General features: G+C 41.9%; 1 protein-coding gene across 3 annotated transcripts in view; it reads right to left on the reverse strand.

The window, feature by feature from the left end:
* LOC139420430 (drosha ribonuclease III) overlaps positions 1–20,802 on the reverse strand; it is a 138,043-nt gene that overhangs the window by 11,217 nt on the left and 106,024 nt on the right. For all 3 annotated transcript variants that reach the window (XM_071170555.1, XM_071170557.1, XM_071170556.1), the window contains exons 29-31: positions 19,937–20,040; positions 15,805–15,897; positions 14,457–14,503 (exon numbers count right to left, since the gene is read on the reverse strand). In XM_071170555.1, the coding sequence (XP_071026656.1) occupies positions 14,457–14,503; positions 15,805–15,897; positions 19,937–20,040 (244 nt within the window). The remainder of the gene's footprint in view (positions 1–14,456; positions 14,504–15,804; positions 15,898–19,936; positions 20,041–20,802) is intronic.

Consider the following 20,802-nt stretch of genomic DNA (forward strand, 5'->3'; position numbering starts at 1 on the left):
GAAATAAAAGGGGGGCGCTTGCAAGATGAAGAACACCATCCCAAACGTGAAGCACGGGGGTGGCAGCATCATGTTTTGGGGGTGCTTTGTTGCAGGAGGGACTGGTGCACTTCACAAAATAAATGGCGTCATGAGGCAGGAAAATGATGTGGATATATTGAAGCAACATCTCAAGACATCAGTCAGGAAGTTAAAGTTTGGTCGCAAATGGGTCTTCCAAATGGACAATGACCCCAAGCATACTTCCAAAGTTGTGTCAAAATGACTTAAGGACAACAAAGTCAAGGTATTGAAGTGGCCATCACAATGCCCTTGTGGGCAGACCTGAAAAAGCGCGTGCGAGCAAGGAGGCCTACAAACCTGACTCAGTTACACATGCTCTGTCAGGAGGAATGGGCCAAAATTCACCCAACTTATTGTGGGAAGCTTGTGGAAGGCTACTTGAAATGTTTAACCCAAGTTAAACAATTGAAAGGAAATGCTACTAAATACTAATTGAGTGTATGTAAACTTCTGACCCACTGGGAATGTGATTAAAGAAATAAAAGCTGAAATAAAATCACTCTACTATTATTCTGTCATTTCACATTCCTAAAATGAAGTGGTGATCCTAACTGACTTAAGACAGGGCATTTGTACTAGGATTACATGTCAGGACTGAGTTTAAATGTATTTGGCTAAGGTGTATGTAAACTTCTGACTTCAACTGTTCATACGGCAACAGTCTCTAAGGTGCAGGGTAGAGTACCGTGGTAGCCGGCTAGAACAGTGACTAAGACAGGGGTTCCCAAACTTTTTTGGCCCATTACCCTATTCTGTTAACTGAACATTCTCACAACCCCACCCATGTGAAAACATTTGCGGTTAATTACAGAATTTGACATTTTTTTAAATTTTTGGCTATGGCAGTCAATACATTTTTTATTAAATAAACATTATTTCAGATTTGTCTTAACTCACCATCAAATGTGGGGCAGTCAATTGCAAATGAGTCTGACATGTCTCTTATCTCACCACCACTAATGAGATAGGTGTGCTTGATGCATGTCGCGTCCTAGCTTCTCAAAGTCAGGGGGGCGTGGTCGACAGCGCGCACCTCATATCTGCCGTCACATCCAACCTGGATCGATATCTGGTTTTAATGCAGACCAGAGCACTGAATCCAGCTTCACACATATCAGCTGGCCAATGGTAGCCAATCATGAATGGTGCTTTTAAGACAACTGGGAACTTGGAAAAATATGAGGTAAAATCATGACGTTAGTGATCTTTAGGTTGGAAAGTCAGAGGCAGAGCACTAGAAAGAGGCCCGAGGTGGAATTCCTAGTTTGATTTTTGCCGAGTTCCCAGTTGTCTTGAACGCACTGAAGACGGAAGTCCGAGATTTTCCGAAGTTCAGAGTTCCGGTTTGTTTTGAACTCGGCATCAATGCTCAGAGGCAGATGGCAGGGTATTATTCCCTTCGAGTCCTTTTGGCCTGCCCGCCATCCCGTGATAGATGGCGCCCCATCTGAGCAAAAGCCCACCATTCGATCCCATATGGAATCTGTTTTTCGTCAATATAGCCGGGCAGCACACTGAACATCCCATATGCCGTTTCATGCTCAGAAATTGTGAGACAGAACAATATCTTTGTGAATAGCATCCCCTGACATGTATAGCGAACAAAAGTCAATGAATGGGCATCTTGGCCCTCACAGTTAACGTCCATTTGGAAGCCCTCACAGTTAACGTTCAGTCAGAGTTTCCTCTTGACTGCTGGCAATAGCATAAATGATGTGTTTAACATTGTTAACTGATGTGAGTTTTTGTGCCTCCCCACAAATTGTTCTCACAATATCAATTGCGTTCGGTAATATCAAAGTCTCTGCAGTAGTGTGTGGTTTCATAGCGTAGCAGGCCTAGCCATTCACCGTGGGAATGATTCAAGTGCAATGGTCAAGTACAGCCTTTCCCCATAATCTAAGGGCCCTCCATGGTTTAATTTGATCTTTTAGATTTGAATAATTTTCATTTAGATGTTTAAGGTTAACCACATTAATGATTTTAAGATAAAGAAAATATTATAGTACATCTTTTGTTGTATATATGTACAATAGATATATGTTATACGGGAAATTCTTCCACGACTCCATTATCATATCACCCCTAGTTTGGGAACCGCTGAACTAAGGTTAGTGGTGACTGTTTAACAGTCTGATGGCCTGGAGATAGAAGCTGTATCTCAGTCTCTCGGTCCCAGCCTTGATGCGCCTGTACTGTCTACGTCTTCTAGATGGTAGAGGGGTGAACAGGCCGTGGCTCGGGTTGCTGAGGTCCTTAATGATCTTCTTGGTTCTTCCTGTGACACCGGGTGTTGTAGATGTCCTGGAGGGCAGGCAGTGTGCCGAGAGTAATGCGTTGGGCTGACCACACCACCCTTGAGAGCACTGCGGTGATACAGCCAGACAGAATGCTCTCAATGGTGTATCTCTAGAGGTTTGTGAGGGTCTTAGGGGCCATGTCAAATTTCTCTAGCCTCCCGAGGTTGAAAAGGCGCTGTTGCATCTTCACCACGCTGTCGATGAACCATTTCAGGTTATCAGTGATGTGCACACCGAGGAACTTTAAGCTTTTGACCCTCTCTACCTCGGCCCCATCAACGTGGATGGGGGAATGCTCTCTCCAGCACTAAGCTTCGGCTTTATTACGAACAGACTGAATACATATCACCTATAGGCCAACCACAACACTTCATCTATCTTTGTCTAGACCCTACCTCCCTGTCTTGCCAAGGGGAGCAAATAAATAAACACACACAGAAGCAGCACATTCAGATCCTCCATCCACCCATCCATCCTTCATACTGTATTGTACTTGTTGTGCATTCACAGAAGCCTTTACCAAGAGATTAAGGGTTTAGTGACAGCTGAGGAGAGAGAATCTAGTCCCCTCCCTGCTCGCTACCAGCCAAAGCCTACTTAGTAATGCACTATATATGGAATAGGAAGCCATCTGGGACACATCCAGAGACTATTTCCTGTAGTATTCAGGAGAAGAAACAGCATTGTTTAGGAAACATGCAGCTGCAGGGGGGAAAGCGTATGAAATGAAGTGGTGGTGACAAAGAAAAGAGATTGAAAGACCACGAGAGAGAGAAAAAGAGCAAGAGTAAGAGCATAAAGGAGAAAGGAATAGATTGAGCGCATGAGAGAGAGAGAGAGAGAGAGAGAGAGAGAGAGGGGAAGAGGGTGAGAGATGGAGACAGAGAAAGCATGTGATATCAGATGAGCGAAAGAGATAAAGAGAGAACAAAACTATCTCCGGCTGCTCCAAAAAAAGGATGAGCGATGTGTTGACGAATGGTTAACTCGTCTCCCCATGTATATTTCATGTTCTCCGACCTTTCAGGGCCGAGGTGTGTGAGGCCGCTGGGCTGCCTCTCTCTCTCTCTCTCGCTCTCTACTCTCCTTCCCCCTCTTCCTCCTACCTAGCAGTCTCAGCCTTAGCTCTGTTTGCACCCCCTCCTCTAGTTCAGGCCTTGGTTAACATTTAATTCTGCCTCGACAGATACAGGCAGGAGATTGTCAAAATGAGAGGCCATCAATTAATAAAATGAGAATCCCTGGAGCCACCAGCGGATCTCTACAGCGTAACGAACACCAAATATTGGGCCCATTTCTCTTTAATGAGCTGTCTGAGCGAGGGCTGAGCACAGCTCTGTCTCTCTTACCTCTTTACTTCTCTTCTGCTGCAGTTAAGCTGCCTGTCAGGGAGGGAATCGGCGGTCGTACGGTTTGAACAAAAACTTAAATTCCACTCTAAAGCGGCCCGATACCAAAGAAGGCCTTAAATAAAACATGGAAATGAATCCTGACAGGCAGAATCATACAGCAACGTAGGAAGCCATTGGACAGTCAGACATACTGTAGGTAGTTACTGTAAGATATTGTTAGTTTAAGGGGAGAAAATGTGTGCATGCCCTGAGGTTGGTCGAGCAGTTGCTGCGTCACATTGTGCGATCCCGTGACTGCGTGGGTTTGAATCCTGGCCCCACTGGTTAACACTACATTCTCTTTAATTATCTGTCTCCTAGCTCATTTCTGTCCATCCCTTTCAATAAAAATGTTAAACTACAAAACGCAGCGTTTTTTTATTCAATAAAAAAAAAAATTGGGGGGTAACAACTAAGCACCTTACTGTAATAGTTTTCAATTCAAAAGGTCAAAAATAAACAAATATATATTTTGCAATAATAAACTAATATTTTGCTAGGATTGTCTGGGAGTGGTCTGAGTGGGGAGGAGGAGGGATACAGTATGTGAGGGATATGTAATCTGAAAAATAGCTGTCATTGGTCTATATTATAATCACCTGGTGATGTCATGCAAAACATGCTGATAAGAAGGAGCTGTGTAGATTGTTTTTTCAACCAGCTGGCCGATGTAATTGAATACCGCTATACCGTTATGACTCAACATACCCGTGCCTAAAGAAAGTATTTGCACCCTTTGGCTTCATCCAAATTTTGTTGTGTTACAGTCTGAATTTAAAATTGAGTAAATGTTTTGTCATTGGCCTGCACATAATGTCAAAGTGGAATTATAATTTTTTACAAATTAATTAAAAATGAAAAGTTGAAATGTCTTGGGTCAATAGGTATTCAGCCCCTTTGTTATGGCAAGCCTAAATAAGTAAATTTTCTTAAGTCACATAATAGGATTCGCTTTGTGTGCAATAATAGTGTTGAACAATTTTTTTATGACTATGTACCCCACAAATACAATTAACTGTACAGTCCTTTAGTTTCAAACACAGATTCAACCACAAAGACCAGGGAGGTTTTCCAATGCCTCGCAAAGAAGGGCACCTGAGTATCCCTTTGAGCGTGGTGAAGTTATTAATTACACTTCAAATGGTGTATCAATACATCTGGTCACTACAAAGATACATGAGTCCTTCTTAACTCAGTTGCCATAGAGGAAGGAAACTGCTTAGGCATTTCACCATGAGGCCAAAGTTGACTTTAAAACAGTTAAGAGTTGGATGAAACAACAACATTGTAGTTACTCCACAATACTAACCTTATTGACAGAGTGAAAAAAAGGAGGCTGGTACAGAATACAAATATTCAAAAACATGTGTCCCGACTAAAATAATACTGGAAAAAAATGTGACAAAGCAATACAAAGTGTTATGTTTGGGGAAAATAGAATACAACACAGTACTGAGTACCACTCTCCATATTTTGCATCATGTTATGGGTATGCTTGTAATCGTTGAGGACTGGGGAGTTTGTCCAGGATAATGAATGGAGCTTAGCACAGGCAAAATCCTAGAGGAAAACCTGGTTCAGTCTGCTTTCCACCAGACACTGGGTGATGAATTCCTGTTTCAGCAGGACAATAACCTACAACACAAGGCCAAATCTACACTGGAGTTACTTACCAAGAAGACCGTGAATGTTCCCTGGAGTGGCAGAGCTACAGTTTTGATTAAAATCTACCTAAACATTTATGGTAATCCCTGAAAAAGGATGGCTAACAATGGTTAACAAAACATTTGACAGAGCTTGAAGAATTTTGAAAAAAATATTGCACAATCCTGGTGTGGAATGCTCTTAGAGACTTACCCAGAAAGACTCATATCTACAATCGCTGCTATAAGGTGCTTCTACTAAGTATTGACTCAGGGGTGTGAATTCTTATGTAAATGAGATTTCTCTCCATATCATTTTCAATACATTTGCACACATTTCTAATAACATGTTTTCACTTTGTCATTATGGGGTACCCTGTGTAGATGGGTGAGAAAATACATTTAATCCATTTTGAATTCAGGCTATAACAATGTGGAATAAATCAAGGGGTATGAACACTTTGAAGGCACTGTAGATACAGTGCCTTGCGAAAGTATTCGGCCCCCTTGAACTTTGCGACCTTTTGCCACATTTCAGGCTTCAAACATAAAGATATAAAACTGTATTTTTTTGTGAAGAATCAACAACAAGTGGGACACAATCATGAAGTGGAACGACATTTATTGGATATTTCAAACTTTTTTAACAAATCAAAAACTGAAAAATTGGGCGTGCAAAATTATTCAGCCCCCTTAAGTTAAATACTTTGTAGCGCCACCTTTTGCTGCGATTACAGCTGTACGTCGCTAAATTATTCAGCCCCTTTACTTTCAGTGCAGCAAACTCTCTCCAGAAGTTCAGTGAGGATCTCTGAATGATCCAATGTTGACCTAAATGACTAATGATGATAAATACAATCCACCTGTGTGTAATCAAGTCTCCGTATAAATGCACCTGCACTGTGATAGTCTCAGAGGTCCGTTAAAAGCGCAGAGAGCATCATGAAGAACAAGGAACACACCAGGCAGGTCCGAGATACTGTTGTGAAGAAGTTTAAAGCCGGATTTGGATACAAAAATATTTCCCAAGCTTTAAACATCCCAAGGAGCACTGTGCAAGCGATAATATTGAAATGGAAGGAGTATCAGACCACTGCAAATCTACCAAGACCTGGCCGTCCCTCTAAACTTTCAGCTCATACAAGGAGAAGACTGATCAGAGATGCAGCCAAGAAGCCCATGATCACTCTGGATGAACTGCAGAGATCTACAGCTGAGGTGGGAGACTCTGTCCATAGGACAACAATCAGTCGTATATTGCACAAATCTGGCCTTTATGGAAGAGTGGCAAGAAGAAAGCCATATCTTAAAGATATCCATAAAAAGTGGCGTTTAAAGTTTGCCACAAGCCACCTGGGAGACACACCAAACATGTGGAAGAAGGTGCTCTGGTCAGATGAAACCAAAATTGAACTTTTTGGCAACAATGCAAAACGTTATGTTTGGCGTAAAAGCAACACAGCTCATCACCCTGAACACACCATCCCCACTGTCAAACATGGTGGTGGCAGCATCATGGTTTGGGCCTGCTTTTCTTCAGCAGGGACAGGGAAGATGGTTAAAATTGATGGGAAGATGGATGGAGCCAAATACAGGACCATTCTGGAAGAAAACCTGATGGAGTCTGCAAAAGACCTGAGACTGGGACGGAGATTTGTCTTCCAACAAGACAATGATCCAAAACATAAAGCAAAATCTACAATGGAATGGTTCAAAAATAAACATATCCAGGTGTTAGAATGGCCAAGTCAAAGTCCAGACCTGAATCCAATCGAGAATCTGTGGAAAGAACTGAAAACTGCTGTTCACAAATGCTCTCCATCCAACCTCACTGAGCTCGAGCTGTTTTGCAAGGAGGAATGGGAAAAAATGTCAGTCTCTCGATGAAAAACTGATAGAGACATACCCCAAGCGACGTACAGCTGTAATCGCAGCAAAAGGTGGCGCTACAAAGTATTTAACTTAAGGGGGCTGAATAATTTTGCACGCCCAATTTTTCAGTTTTTGATTTGTTAAAAAAAGTTTGAAATATCCAATAAATGTCGTTCCACTTCATGATTGTGTCCCACTTGTTGTTGATTCTTCACAAAAAAATACAGTTTTATATCTTTATGTTTGAATCCTGAAATGTGGCAAAAGGTCGCAAAGTTCAAGGGGGCCGAATACTTTTGCAAGGCACTGTATATATCGTTCATAACAAAATTTTGATTAAATTGCTAAAGAAATTAAAAATTGTACAAATTGGACTACTTTATCTGTTTTGTCGAGCATTAAACCAACAGAACAAAGAATGGCAATTTAAAATCACGTAGAATTCATTTGTTGCACTTCTATTGTCATGCACTTCTTTAAAAAAACATACTTAAAACTTTTGTTATTCAGAAACATAACGTCACAAATAAGAAAGATATTGTGATTTGACATTTTGGCCAAATCGCCCAGCCCTCCCGGCCACTATTAAGAAATAACATCCGTCCAACGTCTTCGCACCTTTCCAATGTTACAGTTTTATCAGCTGCTGTACAATATGATACAAATCACAGGAAAAACTGGATTTTGACTGCACTCTCTCAGCAAGTAGCTAGCTTTATTGGGAAAGGGGTGAAAAAACAGTCCAACGCAGCCCGAGGTCGCAACCAAAATGGCACCCTACTATTCCCTAGTGACTTCAGAAAGTATGTTGACTTTTCCCCCATTATGTTGTTACAAAAAGTGGGATTCAAATGGATTTAATTGTAATTTGTTAAGAATCTACACAAAATACTTTAAAAGTCAAAGTGGAAGAAAACATTTCTTGATTAGATAAGTATTCAACCCCGTGAGTCAACAATCACCTTTGGCAGCAATTACAGTTGTGAGTCTCTATGAGCTTTGCACACCTGGATTGTGCAGCACTGGCACATTATTCTTTCAAACATTCTTTAAGCTCAATCAAGTTATTGATCATTGCTAGACAGCCATTTTCAAGTCTTGCCATAGATTATCAAGCCAATTTAAGTCAAATCTGTAACTAGGCCACTCAGGAACATTCAATATACTCTTGGTAAGTAACTCCAGTGTAGATTTGGCAATGTGTTTTAGGATATTGTCCGGCTGAAACGTGATTGTGTCTCCCAGTGTCTGATGGAAAGCAGACCAGGTTTTGCTCTAGGATTTTGCCTGTGCTTAGCTCTATTCCGTTACTTTTTAAATAAAATAACTCGTAATTGCAGATGACAAGCATACCTATAACATGTTGTAGCCACCACGCTTGAAAATATGATGAGTGGTACTCAGTGATGTGTTGGATTTTCCCCAAACATAACGTTTTGCAATCAAAACACAACGCTAGTTATTTTCCACATTTTTGCAGTTTTACTTTAGAGCCTTATTGCAAACAGGTGCATGTTTTGGAATATTTTTATTCAGTACATGCTTCCTTCTTTTCACTCTGTCAATTAGGTTAGTATTGTGGAGTAAGTCAACATTGTTGATCCATCCCCAGTCTCCTATCACAGCCATTAAATTCTGAAACTGTTTTAAAGTCACCACTGGCCTCATGGTGAATTCCTTGAGCGGTTTCCTTCCTTATCTTTGTAGTGACTGGGTTTATTGATACATAATCGAAAGTGTAATTAATAACATCACCATGCTCAAAGGGATATTTAATGTCTGCTTTTTAATTTCACCCATCCACCAATAGGTGCCCTTCTTTGCAAGGCATAGGACAACCTCCCTGGTCTTATTGGTTGAATTGGTGTTTGAAATTCAATGCTCGACTGAGGGACCTTACAGACAATCGTGTGAGGTACTGAGACGAGGTAGTCATTAAAAAATCATTTAAAACCCTATTATTGCACACAGAGTGAGTCCATGCAACTTTATGGGCTCCCGAGTGGCACAGCAGTCTAAGGCACCATATCTCAGTGCTAGAGGCGTCACTAGAGACACCCTGGTTCGAATCCAGGCTGTATCATGTATTTTGGGCGGCAGGTAGCCTAGTGGTTAGAGCGTTGGACTAGTAAACGTAAGGTTGCTAGATCGAATCCCTAAGTTGACAAGGTAAAACTATGTATTTTTGCCCCTGAACATGGCAGTTAACCCAATGTTCCTAGGCCGTCATTGTAAATAAGAATTTGTTCTTAACTGACTTGCCTAGTTAAATAAAGGTTAAATAAGAAAAATCACAACCGGCCATGATTGGGAGTCCCATTGGGCAGCACACAATTGGCCGGTGTAGGCCGTCATTGTAAATAAGAATAAGTTAACTGACTTGCCTAGTTAAATAAAGGTTAAATGTAAAAAATAAAATGTGACTTGTTAAACACATTTTTACTCCTGAAATTATTTAGGCTTGCCTTAACAAAGGGGCTGAATAGTTATTGACTCAAGACATTTTACACATTTTAATTAACGTGTAAAAATAAATCCAAAACATAATTCCACTTTGACATTATGGGATATTGTGTGTAGGCTAGCATCAAAACATTTACATTTAATCCATTTTAAATTAAGGCTGTGACAAACAAAAGGGAGTGAATACTTTCTGAAGGCACTGAACGGCATAGGGTGCCATTTGGGTTGCAGACCTGGACAGTTTGTAATGTCTGATGAAGGGAGAGGAAGAGGCTTTGCAGGGAGAGATGATTTTAAATGAACTGACCTTTTCAGGAGGTATCGCTAAACTAGTCACATGAAACGGCAATTTATGAGGAGGGAAATGTTCATTTACTAGTAATGAGCATCTATCAATCACTATGACAGGGGCATTACACAGGGGAGAGGGAATGGAGGGAATTAAGAATTGGAGGAGATGGGGGATTGAGAGAGGGAGAGAGAGCATGTCTTCTCTACGCCTCCAGATAAGGAGGGAAGGTGGGGCTGTTAAAAAAACAAACACCCTAAGACGCTAATGTTTCATAAAAGCGAGGGTTTGAATGCCCAAACAGTATCAATCACAGGCCCCTAGGGGACTCATTTGCAGGCCGAAACCAAATAAAATCTTTGACCTTAGTGACCTTCGCAACTTCGTCTGCTTCCTCCGTACTCCAGCAAGGCTGGCTTCACACAGCTACGCGCTAATTAGGTCAGGTGAAGAGGAACAAATTATACTGTTGATTAATGTGTTACTGGTCCGCACACACCTAACTCTCAATGTATTCAAACTAATGCATTACACATGCACATAGATGTGCAGAGTTTCGGAGGAGGTGATTGGTGTATGGGGATGATGATGATGGGGATTTCTTTCATATCAGGTTCTGAGAGCCTATAATTGTGTTCTACCTGGCAGTGAATGAGGCAACGCAAATGAGGCCCCCACCTCACTTTTGATCTGAAATCACCATCACACACTAATTAATGTATCATTTTTGCAGATTGAAAGTGTTAGAGCTAGAATTGTATCAATATTTATCTTTAAAAAATTGCTATGACATGGCCAAAGAATATAAAGTACAACTTTGGATTTCACCCCCGCGTCATAATCAAATGGTTTAGACCAGTGATCAACAAGATCACATCCTTAGTCAAGATCTACAGCTCAGATTATTTTTAAACATCTATATATTTTCTTACATTAACCTAATCAAAACAGTTCTGTAGGAATGAGGTTTGTGCAGAAGGCCTAATTCATTATCACAGCATGTTGGCTATATTCCTGGCCTGCCAATATTGCTCCTCAGACAATATTATATTTCAAAACTCGAGCTTTGATAACAAAATAGCTCAGTTTGTGTAGCACTTGCGAGGCATAGCTGAGCATAAATAATTTGCATATTATTATTTGTATTATTTTACTGGACTGATGGTACCTGCATCTGGTGGTCATGATGCATTCAAGACAACCGTTTACTCAAAAATGGAAAAAAAGAAAACGAGGTCAAATCATAACGTCAGTGACCTTCAGTTCGGAAAGTCGGAGCTCTATCTAGAAAGATGCCTGAACATCTGACTTGGAGTTCCGATTTGGATGACCATTCAAAAAAAATGTCCCAATTTTATCGAAGTTGTCTTGAACGCACTGAAGTCGGAGATTTCCGAGTTCCGAAAAAAACGCCTCAGAGGAGGGAGGGAGAAAGCGGCAGAGGGTCCGCCTCTCACGGTCCCTGCTCTCTCCTTCCTTTCCTCCGGTGAGACTGACCACTGGACACAGTCTTCCCCCTGATGGCGAAACTCAAGTCGCACTGCATCTGCTTCATGCACAAATTCATGTTGTTCCTATGACCAGAGAGGGTTAAATATTTTTCGACATTAAAATAGACAACGCTTCTCTTGCGTTGACCATGAAGTGCGGGTAGCAAAAGCGATTGAAGTGCTATTTTCCTGTATTTCTAAAAATGACCATATACAGTGCCGTCGGAAATTATTCAGACCCCTTGCCTTTTTCCACATTTTGATAGGTTACAGATTTATTTTAAAATTGATTAAATGTTTTTTTTTCTTTCACAATCTACACACAATATCCCATAATGACAAAGCAAAAACGAGTTTAGAAATGTTAACTAATTAATACAAAAATAAAAATTACATTTACATAAGTATTCAGACCTTTTAATCAGTACTTTGTTGAAGCACCTTTGGCAGCGATTACAGCCTTGGGTATTCTAGGGTATGACGCCACAAGCTTGGCACATCTCTATTTGGGGAGTTTCTCCAATTCTTCTCTGCAGATCCTCTCAAGCTCTGTCAGGTTGGATGGGGAGTGTTGCTGCACAGCTTTTATCAGGTCTCTCCAGAGGTGATCGATCGGGTTCAGGTCCGGGCTCTGGCTGGGCCACTCAAGGACATTCAGAGAATTGTCCCAAAACCACTCCTGCATTATCTTGGCTGTGTGCTTAGGGTCGTTGTCCTGTTGGAAGGTGAACCTTCGTCCCAGTCTGAGGTTGAGCGCTCTGGAGCAGGTTTTCAAAAAAGATCTCTGTACTTTGCTCCATTCATCTTTCCCTCTATCCTGACTGGTCTCCCTGTCCCTGTCGCTGAACAACATTACCACAGCATGATGCTGCAACCACAATGCTTCAATGTAGGGATGGTGCCAGATTTCCTCCAGACGGCATTCAGGCCAAATAGTTCAATCTGGGTTTCATCAGACCAGAAAATATTGTTTCTCGTAGTAAGAGTCTTTAGGTGCCTTTTAGCAAACTCAAAGTGGGCTGTCATGTGCCTTTTACTGAGGAGTGGCTTCTGGCCACTATCATAAAGGCCGTATTAGTGGATTGCTGCAGAGATGGTTGTCCTTCTGAAAGGTTCTCCCATCTCCACAAAGGGACTAGAGCTCTGTCAAGAGTGACCTTTGGATTCTTGGTCACCTCCCTGCCAAGGCCCATCTCCTCCGATGGCTCAGTTTGGCCGGGCAGCCAGCTCTAGGAAGAGTCTTGGTGGTTCCAATTTCTTGGTGGTTCCATTCTTCCATTTCAGAATGGAGGCCACCATGTTCTTGGGGACCTTTAATACTGCAGAAATGTTCTTAGATCTGTCCCTCGACATAATCCTCTCTCGGAGCTCTACGGACAATTCCTTCGGCCTTCCCAAATCATGTCCAATCAATTGAATTTACCACAGGTGGACTCCAATCTAGTTTTAGAAACATCTCAAGGATGATCAATGGAAACAGGTGTACCTGTGCTCAAATTCGTCTCATTGGAAAGGGACTGAATACTTACGTAAATAAGGTATGCGGAAGACATTTCAGTTGAACAACTTTCCCTATTTGGTTTTTATATTTTTAATACATTTGCAAAAATGTTTATCAACCTGTTTTCACTTTGTCAATATGGGGTATTGTGTAGATTGATGTTTTTTTTATTTAATCCATTTCCGAATAAGTCAAGAGGTCTGAAACTGATTGTTTCAAGGAAAACTACCAAAACTATTTGTGATGGTGAACCTGAACAATCTAAATAAAATATACTGTAAGCCCTGATCCAGTAAAACACAATTGTAAACAGCACATTTGATAAAAAAAATTAACTCTGAAATTACATTGGTTATCACTCAACTAATAAAGTCAAATATTGCGCAAGTTATTTTACAATCTTTTGAAAGCTGAAAATCACACGCAGACATGTCAGATCAGGAATAGGCCTACCTCTCCTTTGTCAGTGAGCGAAGAAATGCGCAGCGCGCAATTTGTCTAGGCTACTGATATTGCATGGGGTTGATCGGCATGCAAAATGACATGTAGATCAATGACTGTCAACATAATTACATGCTTAGTCCGACACTGAAGGAGAGTTGTCAGACTGCATAGTTGTCACAAGAGATGAGGTATTTTCAGAAGATGGAAAGAAAGCAATTTGAGTAATTGAGTAAAACATTTTAGTGAACCAGCGATTCGTAACATTTTAATGGATTTTCTGACCGAATCATGCTACATTTGGATTGGTTTGGGGTCCCGCAGACCGATGCACTCATATCTTAAACATTTAAACCAGCAACCGATGCATATTGGCGAATTGTTACATAGGGATCTAAATAGTCTGCTTACCAAATGGAACCCTATGCCCTAAGATGCAAGTCACAGCACTACACAGCTCAAGAACCGGGATCATACTAGACACAAGTCTCACACACAGACCAAGGCCTATTCTCATTTTGTCCCTTTTGTTTTAAATACACCAAACAGAGACTTCAACAAGGTCCTCCAAGGCTATTAGCATTGCAGAGGGCCCTTAGCTGGTGTTAGCTTAGCATCCTTGGCCCATAATGCAGGCAGGCCAGGCCACATGCTAGCTGTGTTCTGGACTTTCTCTTCAAACAGGCTAATGCTCCGTATCCAGCAGCCAACCGACTGGACAGGGCAGTGACCACCGCTCTCCAAAGCTCTTTGGCAGCCATTTCGTAATTTAAAAGACACCAAAGCAGGGTATATGTTATTTGTGAAAGGCTTAAACACGTCGAGGTGGTTCGAACCTCTTCAAATGACTGGACAGGCCACTACACTTTGGCAGTCATTTAGAAAAATATTTGAAAAGACAAAGCAAATATTGAACAAAAGAACCAAAGCAGGGTACTACAGTATGTGAAGGGCTTAAACATATTACACTTAGTGGTGGTTCCAACTTCTTCAAACTACTCACATTTCTCGAGTGCGTCCATAGCAGCTCCCATCTCCGCCTGTTGGATACTGGATTGAAAAGGAGAAGGAAAAAAAAAAGAGAGAAAAAAAAGAGAGAAAGACGGACAAGAAAGAAAAGGTATTTAGCATATTCAAAACATCCCTTTCAAATGCTGTAGTCTGAGAGCATGCCAATGACAGAGGATTATATAAAAATGTTTTTCCCCAAAGCCTCCCAGGTAGCTAGCACCATGCATACATCTCACAGAGGTAGCTAAGCCTTTGGGCCAGGCGCTCTCTCAGCATGTACACTGTTTACTGTATTGCTCTCTGTAAATATTATATTATGTGATCATAGGCAAGTGGCAGGGGGGGTAACGGGGCTTACGTTTAGTAAATATAAAACAGTAAGCTGGGTAGAGATACTATGGAGGGGACAAAGTTATCGCCAGCTTAGAGGCAGAGAGCGCTCTTTCAAGAGGGCCATGAGAGGGATTTTCAATGCAGAGGGGTGAGAGATGTTTGATGGATTTTGTATTATTCTTAAGCTGAGTAGAATGGTTTTATCTCCTCTCTGAAAGGGTCTTCCTTCACGCAGCGATTCACATTTTCTTTACCCTACGGTTCTTTATAAAAGCCTCCCCATCCTTTCCCCCCGTCCCTCTGAAGAGAAACATCACAGGTAGAACCAAACAAAACCCTAGCTAGCCCTGGAGAAAATCTGTCTCAAATGGCACCCTATTCCCTTCATAGTGCATTAGTTTTGAACAAAAGGGAACAGGGTGCACTATGAAGGGAACAGGGTGCCTATTGAGCCGCAGCCTAAGACACACTGTGTGCTGACTTTTTTTTTTGTCACAGAGCTTTTCTCCAGCCATATCAGCTAGCCCTAGCTCTAGTCCAGGGCGTTAGTGAAGGCATGCTCAGCGTTAGCAAACCGTATTAATGTCCTGGACCAGAGCTAAGCTAGCTCTGGAGAGAGAGACACTGTGTGCGGTCTCTCGCTCTCACAGGGCATTTCCCCTCCTCAAAATGATGTTTCTATAATACCATTTATGTCAATTCAATAATGAATCGATTCATTTTCATTCCGCATAAAGTCCCTCCCAATAGAACAGCCACAGTGCTTAATTGCTATAATAAACACCATCAATAAAACATGGCCATTATTTCTAGAGCCCATTAGCCGTGCATTGAGCAGAGCAGTGCACACTGAAGACTGCATCCTGGATGCCACTCTATTCCCTGTGTAGTGCACTACTTTTGACCAAGAACCAATGGGCCTCTGGTCAAAAATCAGTGCACTATATAGGGACTAAGGTGCCATTTGGGACACATGCTAACTCGGTCTAATGGGTGGGTCTACGTACCTTGGGCCCTTGCCACAGCCTATCCTCTCTCCTTTGAAGTACACAGCCACAGTGTAGGTTCGCGCGTGAGACGGCCCCACTGTCTGCAGGGTCCTGCAGCAAACGGATGAAAAGGAGAGTGGGATGAGCGACGGAGGAGAGGAAAAAAGGAGCAATAGAGAAATAATGACAGACATGAGAAAGCTCAAGGACACTCAATGTTGGTATCGTCCTTCTGGAAAAGAACAAGAAAACAAACATTTTCATTTGGAGCTAATATAATTCATCTGCAGAGAGAGAGGAAAAAGGGAGAGAGGAAAATACAGGAGAATACTTTGATTCGTCTGGGCGTGGTTTGACAGTGTACAGAAGCAATCTGAGGGACAGTTAAACAATAAAAAGGCCCCCCATCATCTCTGGACGGTTAAAATATGTGTGTTCTTCTGCTACAAAGAAAATAAATAGAATAAAGTAGTAAAATAATGATAATGCTCTCTGACAGTCCCCACCAGGCTTTGGTGTTATGTAGAAATACATGAGCCACCAGCAAACTCAGGGAGAAAGTCCTGGAAAACGATATCACATTCATATCATATGAAACATTTAAAAATACATTAGACATCACCATTTTTAGTTAGATATCAGCAGGGAGAAGGGAGTACAAGTAAACAACACTTGTAGATGTCTAAAATGTTAACATTAGCATAAACCACACACCGACACCCTAAATTATTAACAAACAATTTACTTATTTCAGGGGTGCTATTAATTTTTAATGCAATGTGGTCACTTACGGCATTTCATCAATAATTCAATCATATTTCTCACTTACAAATGAAGAAGCCTGTGGCATGTTCCGAAACAAATACTAACGGTTCTTCAGCCCTGCTGAATTCTGAAACAAACCTCGACAGGGAAAACTGTCACTTGGAATTAGAATCTCTCTGAAAGCGGCAGAAACCAGAGAAATGGGGATATGAGGAAGCATTAGTCAGCTGTCACATCCAAGCAGGTCACACATTCAGTACAGTACAGACAGACATAATATGTATGTTTGTATTGATTTTATGGTCCTTTAATAAAGGTTTCTTTGCAGCAATTCGACCATGAAGGCCTGACTCACACAGTCTCTTCTGAACAGTTGATGTAGAGATGTGTCTGTTACTTGAACTCTGTGAAGCATTTATTTGGCTTCAATCTGTGGTGCAGGTAACTCTAATGAATTTATCCTCTGCAGCTGAGGTAATGCTGGGTCTTCCTTTCTTGTGGCGGTCCTCATGAGAGCCAGTTTCATCATAGCTCTTGGTTTTTGCAACTGCAATTGAAGAAACTTTCAAAGTTCTTGACATTTTCCGGATTCACTGACCTTCACATCTTAAAGTAATGATGGACTGCTGTTTTTCTTTGCTTATTTGACCTCTTCCTGCCATAATATGGACTTGGTCTTTTACCAAATAGAGGTATCTTCTGTATACCAGCCTTAACTTGTCACAACACAACTGATTAGCTCAAACGCATTTAGGAAAACAATAAATTCCACAAATTAACTTTTAACGAGGCACACCTGTTCATTGAAATGCATTCCAGGTGACTACCTCATGAAGCTGGTTGAGAGAATGCCAATATTGAGCAACGCTGTCATCAAGACAAAAGGTGGCTACTTTGAAGAATCTCAATATATATTAATTTGTTTAACACTTTCTTGGTTACTACATGATTCCATATGTGTTATTTCATAGTTTTGATGTCTTCACTATTATTCTACAATGTAGAAATTTGTAAAAATTAAGAAAAACTCCGGAATGAGTAGGTATGCCCAGACTTTTGACTGGTACTGGAAATATATATAAACTCCTTTTTCAGGACCCTGTCTTTCAAAGATAATTCATAAAAATCCAAAATAACTTCACAGATCTTCATTGTAAAGGGGTTAAACACTGTTTCCCATGCTTGTTCAGTGAACCATAAACAATTAATGAACATGCACCAGTGGAACAGTTGTTAAGACACTAACAGCTTACAGACGGTAGGCAATTAAGGTCACAGTTATGAAAACTTGGGACACTAAAGAGGCCTTTCTACTGACTAGGTAAAAAAAACAAAAGAAAGATGCCCAGGGTCCCTGCTCATCTGCGTGAACATGCCTTAGGTATGCTGCAAGGAGGCATGATGACTGCAGATGTGGCAGGGCAATAATTTGCAATGTCCGTACTGTGAGACGCCTAAGACAGCGCTACAGGGAGACAGGACGGACAGACGATCGTCCTCTCAGTGGCAGACCACTTGTAGCAACACCTGCACAGGATCGATATATCCAAACATCACACCTGCGGGACAGGTACAGGATGGCAACAACAGCTGCCCGAGTTAAGAATGCACAATCCCTCCATCAGTGCTCAGACTATCCACAATAGGCTGAGAGAGGCTGGACTAAGGTCTTGTAGGCCTGTTGTAAGGGCAGGTCCTCACCAGACGAGTCGCGATTTTGTCTCACCAGGGGAGATGGTCGGATTCGCGTTTATCGTTGAAGGAATAAGCGTTACACCGAGGCCTGTACTCTGGAGCGGGATCGATTTGGAGGTGGAGGGTCCGTGGTCTGGGGCGGTGTGTCACAGCATCATCGGACTGAGCTTGTTGTCATGGCAGGTAATCTCAACACTGTGCTTTACAGGGAAGACATCCTCCTCCCTCCTGTGGTACCCTTTCTGCAGGCTCATCCTGACATGACAATGCCACCAGCCATACTGCTCGTTCTGTGCGTGATTTCCTGCAAGACAGGAATGTCAGTGTTCTGCCATGGCCAGTGAAGAGCCCGGATCTCAATCCCATTGAGCACGGCTGGGACCTGTTGGATCAGAGGGTGAGGACTAGGGCCACTCCCCCCGAGAAATGTCCAGGAACTTGCAGGTGCCGTAGTGGAAGAGTGGGGTAACATCTCACAGCAAGAACTGGCAAATCTGGTGTAGTCCATGAGGAGGAGATGCACTGCAGTACTTAATGCAGCTGGTGGCCATAACAGATACTGACTGTTACTGTTGATTTTGACCCCCCCCCCCCCCTTTGATTAGGGACACATTATTCAATTTCTGTTAGTCACATGTATGTGGAACTTTTATGTTTATGTCTCAGTTGTTGAATCTTGTTATGTTCATACAAATATTTACACGTTAAGTTTGCTGAAAATAAACGCAGTTGACAGTGAGAGGAGTTTGTATCCACACTATGAGGTTGGAATAATACTGTGAAAATCTGAAAATTATGATAATACCCTATTATAGTAAGCGCTGGTTGAAAAGAGCACCTGGAATTTCAGTCTGTTTGGTGGGGGTTGAGTTTGGCATGTCTGGGTCTGGGGCATGCCACCATGCAAGCACATTTTTTGAGGGGGCCAGATAGCATTATGAACACGTCAGGAGGCATGGCAAAATGTTTAGAATTACAGTAAATTAGCTTTAAAAAATAAACATTTTCTCACATCCTCATTGCAAAATGTGTGGAATAATACTCATCACTGTAACACTTCATTCAGTCTTAGAATGGGACTGTCCCTTGTTGCGTATATGTCTCTCTCAATGTAGCATGACATTTGCCATAAAACTGCACGTCTCTCTCTGCCCCATGGCAAAATGTTTAGAATTGCAATACGTTTACCACCAAGCTGCATCCCAAATGGCATCCTATTCCCTATATAATGCTCTACCTTTGACCAGGGAACATACGGGCTCTGGTCAAAAGTAGTGCACTATATAGGGAATAGGGTGCCATTTCAGACACATCACAAAGCCTGCTATCAGTTGCTTCCCATGAAATATTCAGACCTTAATTCAAATCAAATCTCTCAAGTTATCTTAACAAGAAAGTGAAGTATACACTGTGGTGAATTCCAAACAGGCTGGCCCTGTAATCCACACACATGCAGTTGTCAGTGACATTTAGCCTAGTTCATTTCGCCTTGGAACTTGGGAAGCTGTCCGTCAAATGACACTTGTCCCTTGACCTTATGTCAAATAAGAGGTTTCTTTGGAAGTGGTGCTTTTTATCCCAACAACAAAGACCTTTACACAACAGAGCACATTCACTATGCCTGTGTGTGGTTAGTGTGTGTGTGTGTGTGTGTGTGTGTGTGCGTGGGGGGGGGGGGGGACTAGCTTACTTGTAGAGGGGTATGTCGGGCTCCTTGCCCTCCGTGCGCAGGGTCAGGCAGCACTGTTGGAGCTGGGATTTAGGATCGTTCCAATCCTGGTTTAGGATAAACTCCTGCAACACACACGCGCACATGCTTTACACATCACAAATACTGTAGAGTAACAATTACAAACTCTACCTCTATTCATCTCCCATACCCCTGCTTTCATTGCTTCCCTGACTCTTTCCTGCTTTCCACCTCTTATCCTACTCTCACTTTTTGTTCTTCTCTAGCGCTCTCTGCCTCTCTCCATCTCCCTGACTTTTCTCTCTCTGCAGTGGGCACAAATCACAGGCTACTTAAGACAAAAGCGTCTCCAGCCTGCTCCTAGCAGAGACAGAAATACAGAGCTCTCTCTCAGGGTCTGTCTGGGAGTCTCCCAGGTGTGCAGGCCTGATACATTCTCCAATCCAAAGGGACTTCTAAAAGCACTTCCATTAACTGGAAAGCAGCCCTGTTATAAAAAAGGGACACTTTGAATCTATAACTGTCTGTTCCTATTAATTTTCTACAAAGATGGGTTCGGCATGCCTTGTAGCCAATGCTCTCGCCTGCTCCCTCTTTGGTGTTCCCTCTCCCTCTCTGGGGGGCATCCCTACCCCTCCTTCCAGCAATAAGAGTTTTGTACTGGCTGTTTTGATACCAAAACACATGCACATAAATTGCACAAATACATACACACACAGGTGTACACACACGTAAATCCTACAAGGACATAATGGTTCCATATAAGTCCTTTGACTTTCTTCCAGAAGATTCTATAAAGCAATAATAGGGCTCTGGTTTTTAAGAGGCTATGTTCCAAATTGCTCCCTATTCCCTACATAGTGCAT

This window comes from Oncorhynchus clarkii, chromosome 11, assembly GCF_045791955.1.
Source record: "Oncorhynchus clarkii lewisi isolate Uvic-CL-2024 chromosome 11, UVic_Ocla_1.0, whole genome shotgun sequence".
Classification (NCBI taxonomy): Eukaryota; Metazoa; Chordata; class Actinopteri; order Salmoniformes; family Salmonidae; genus Oncorhynchus; species Oncorhynchus clarkii.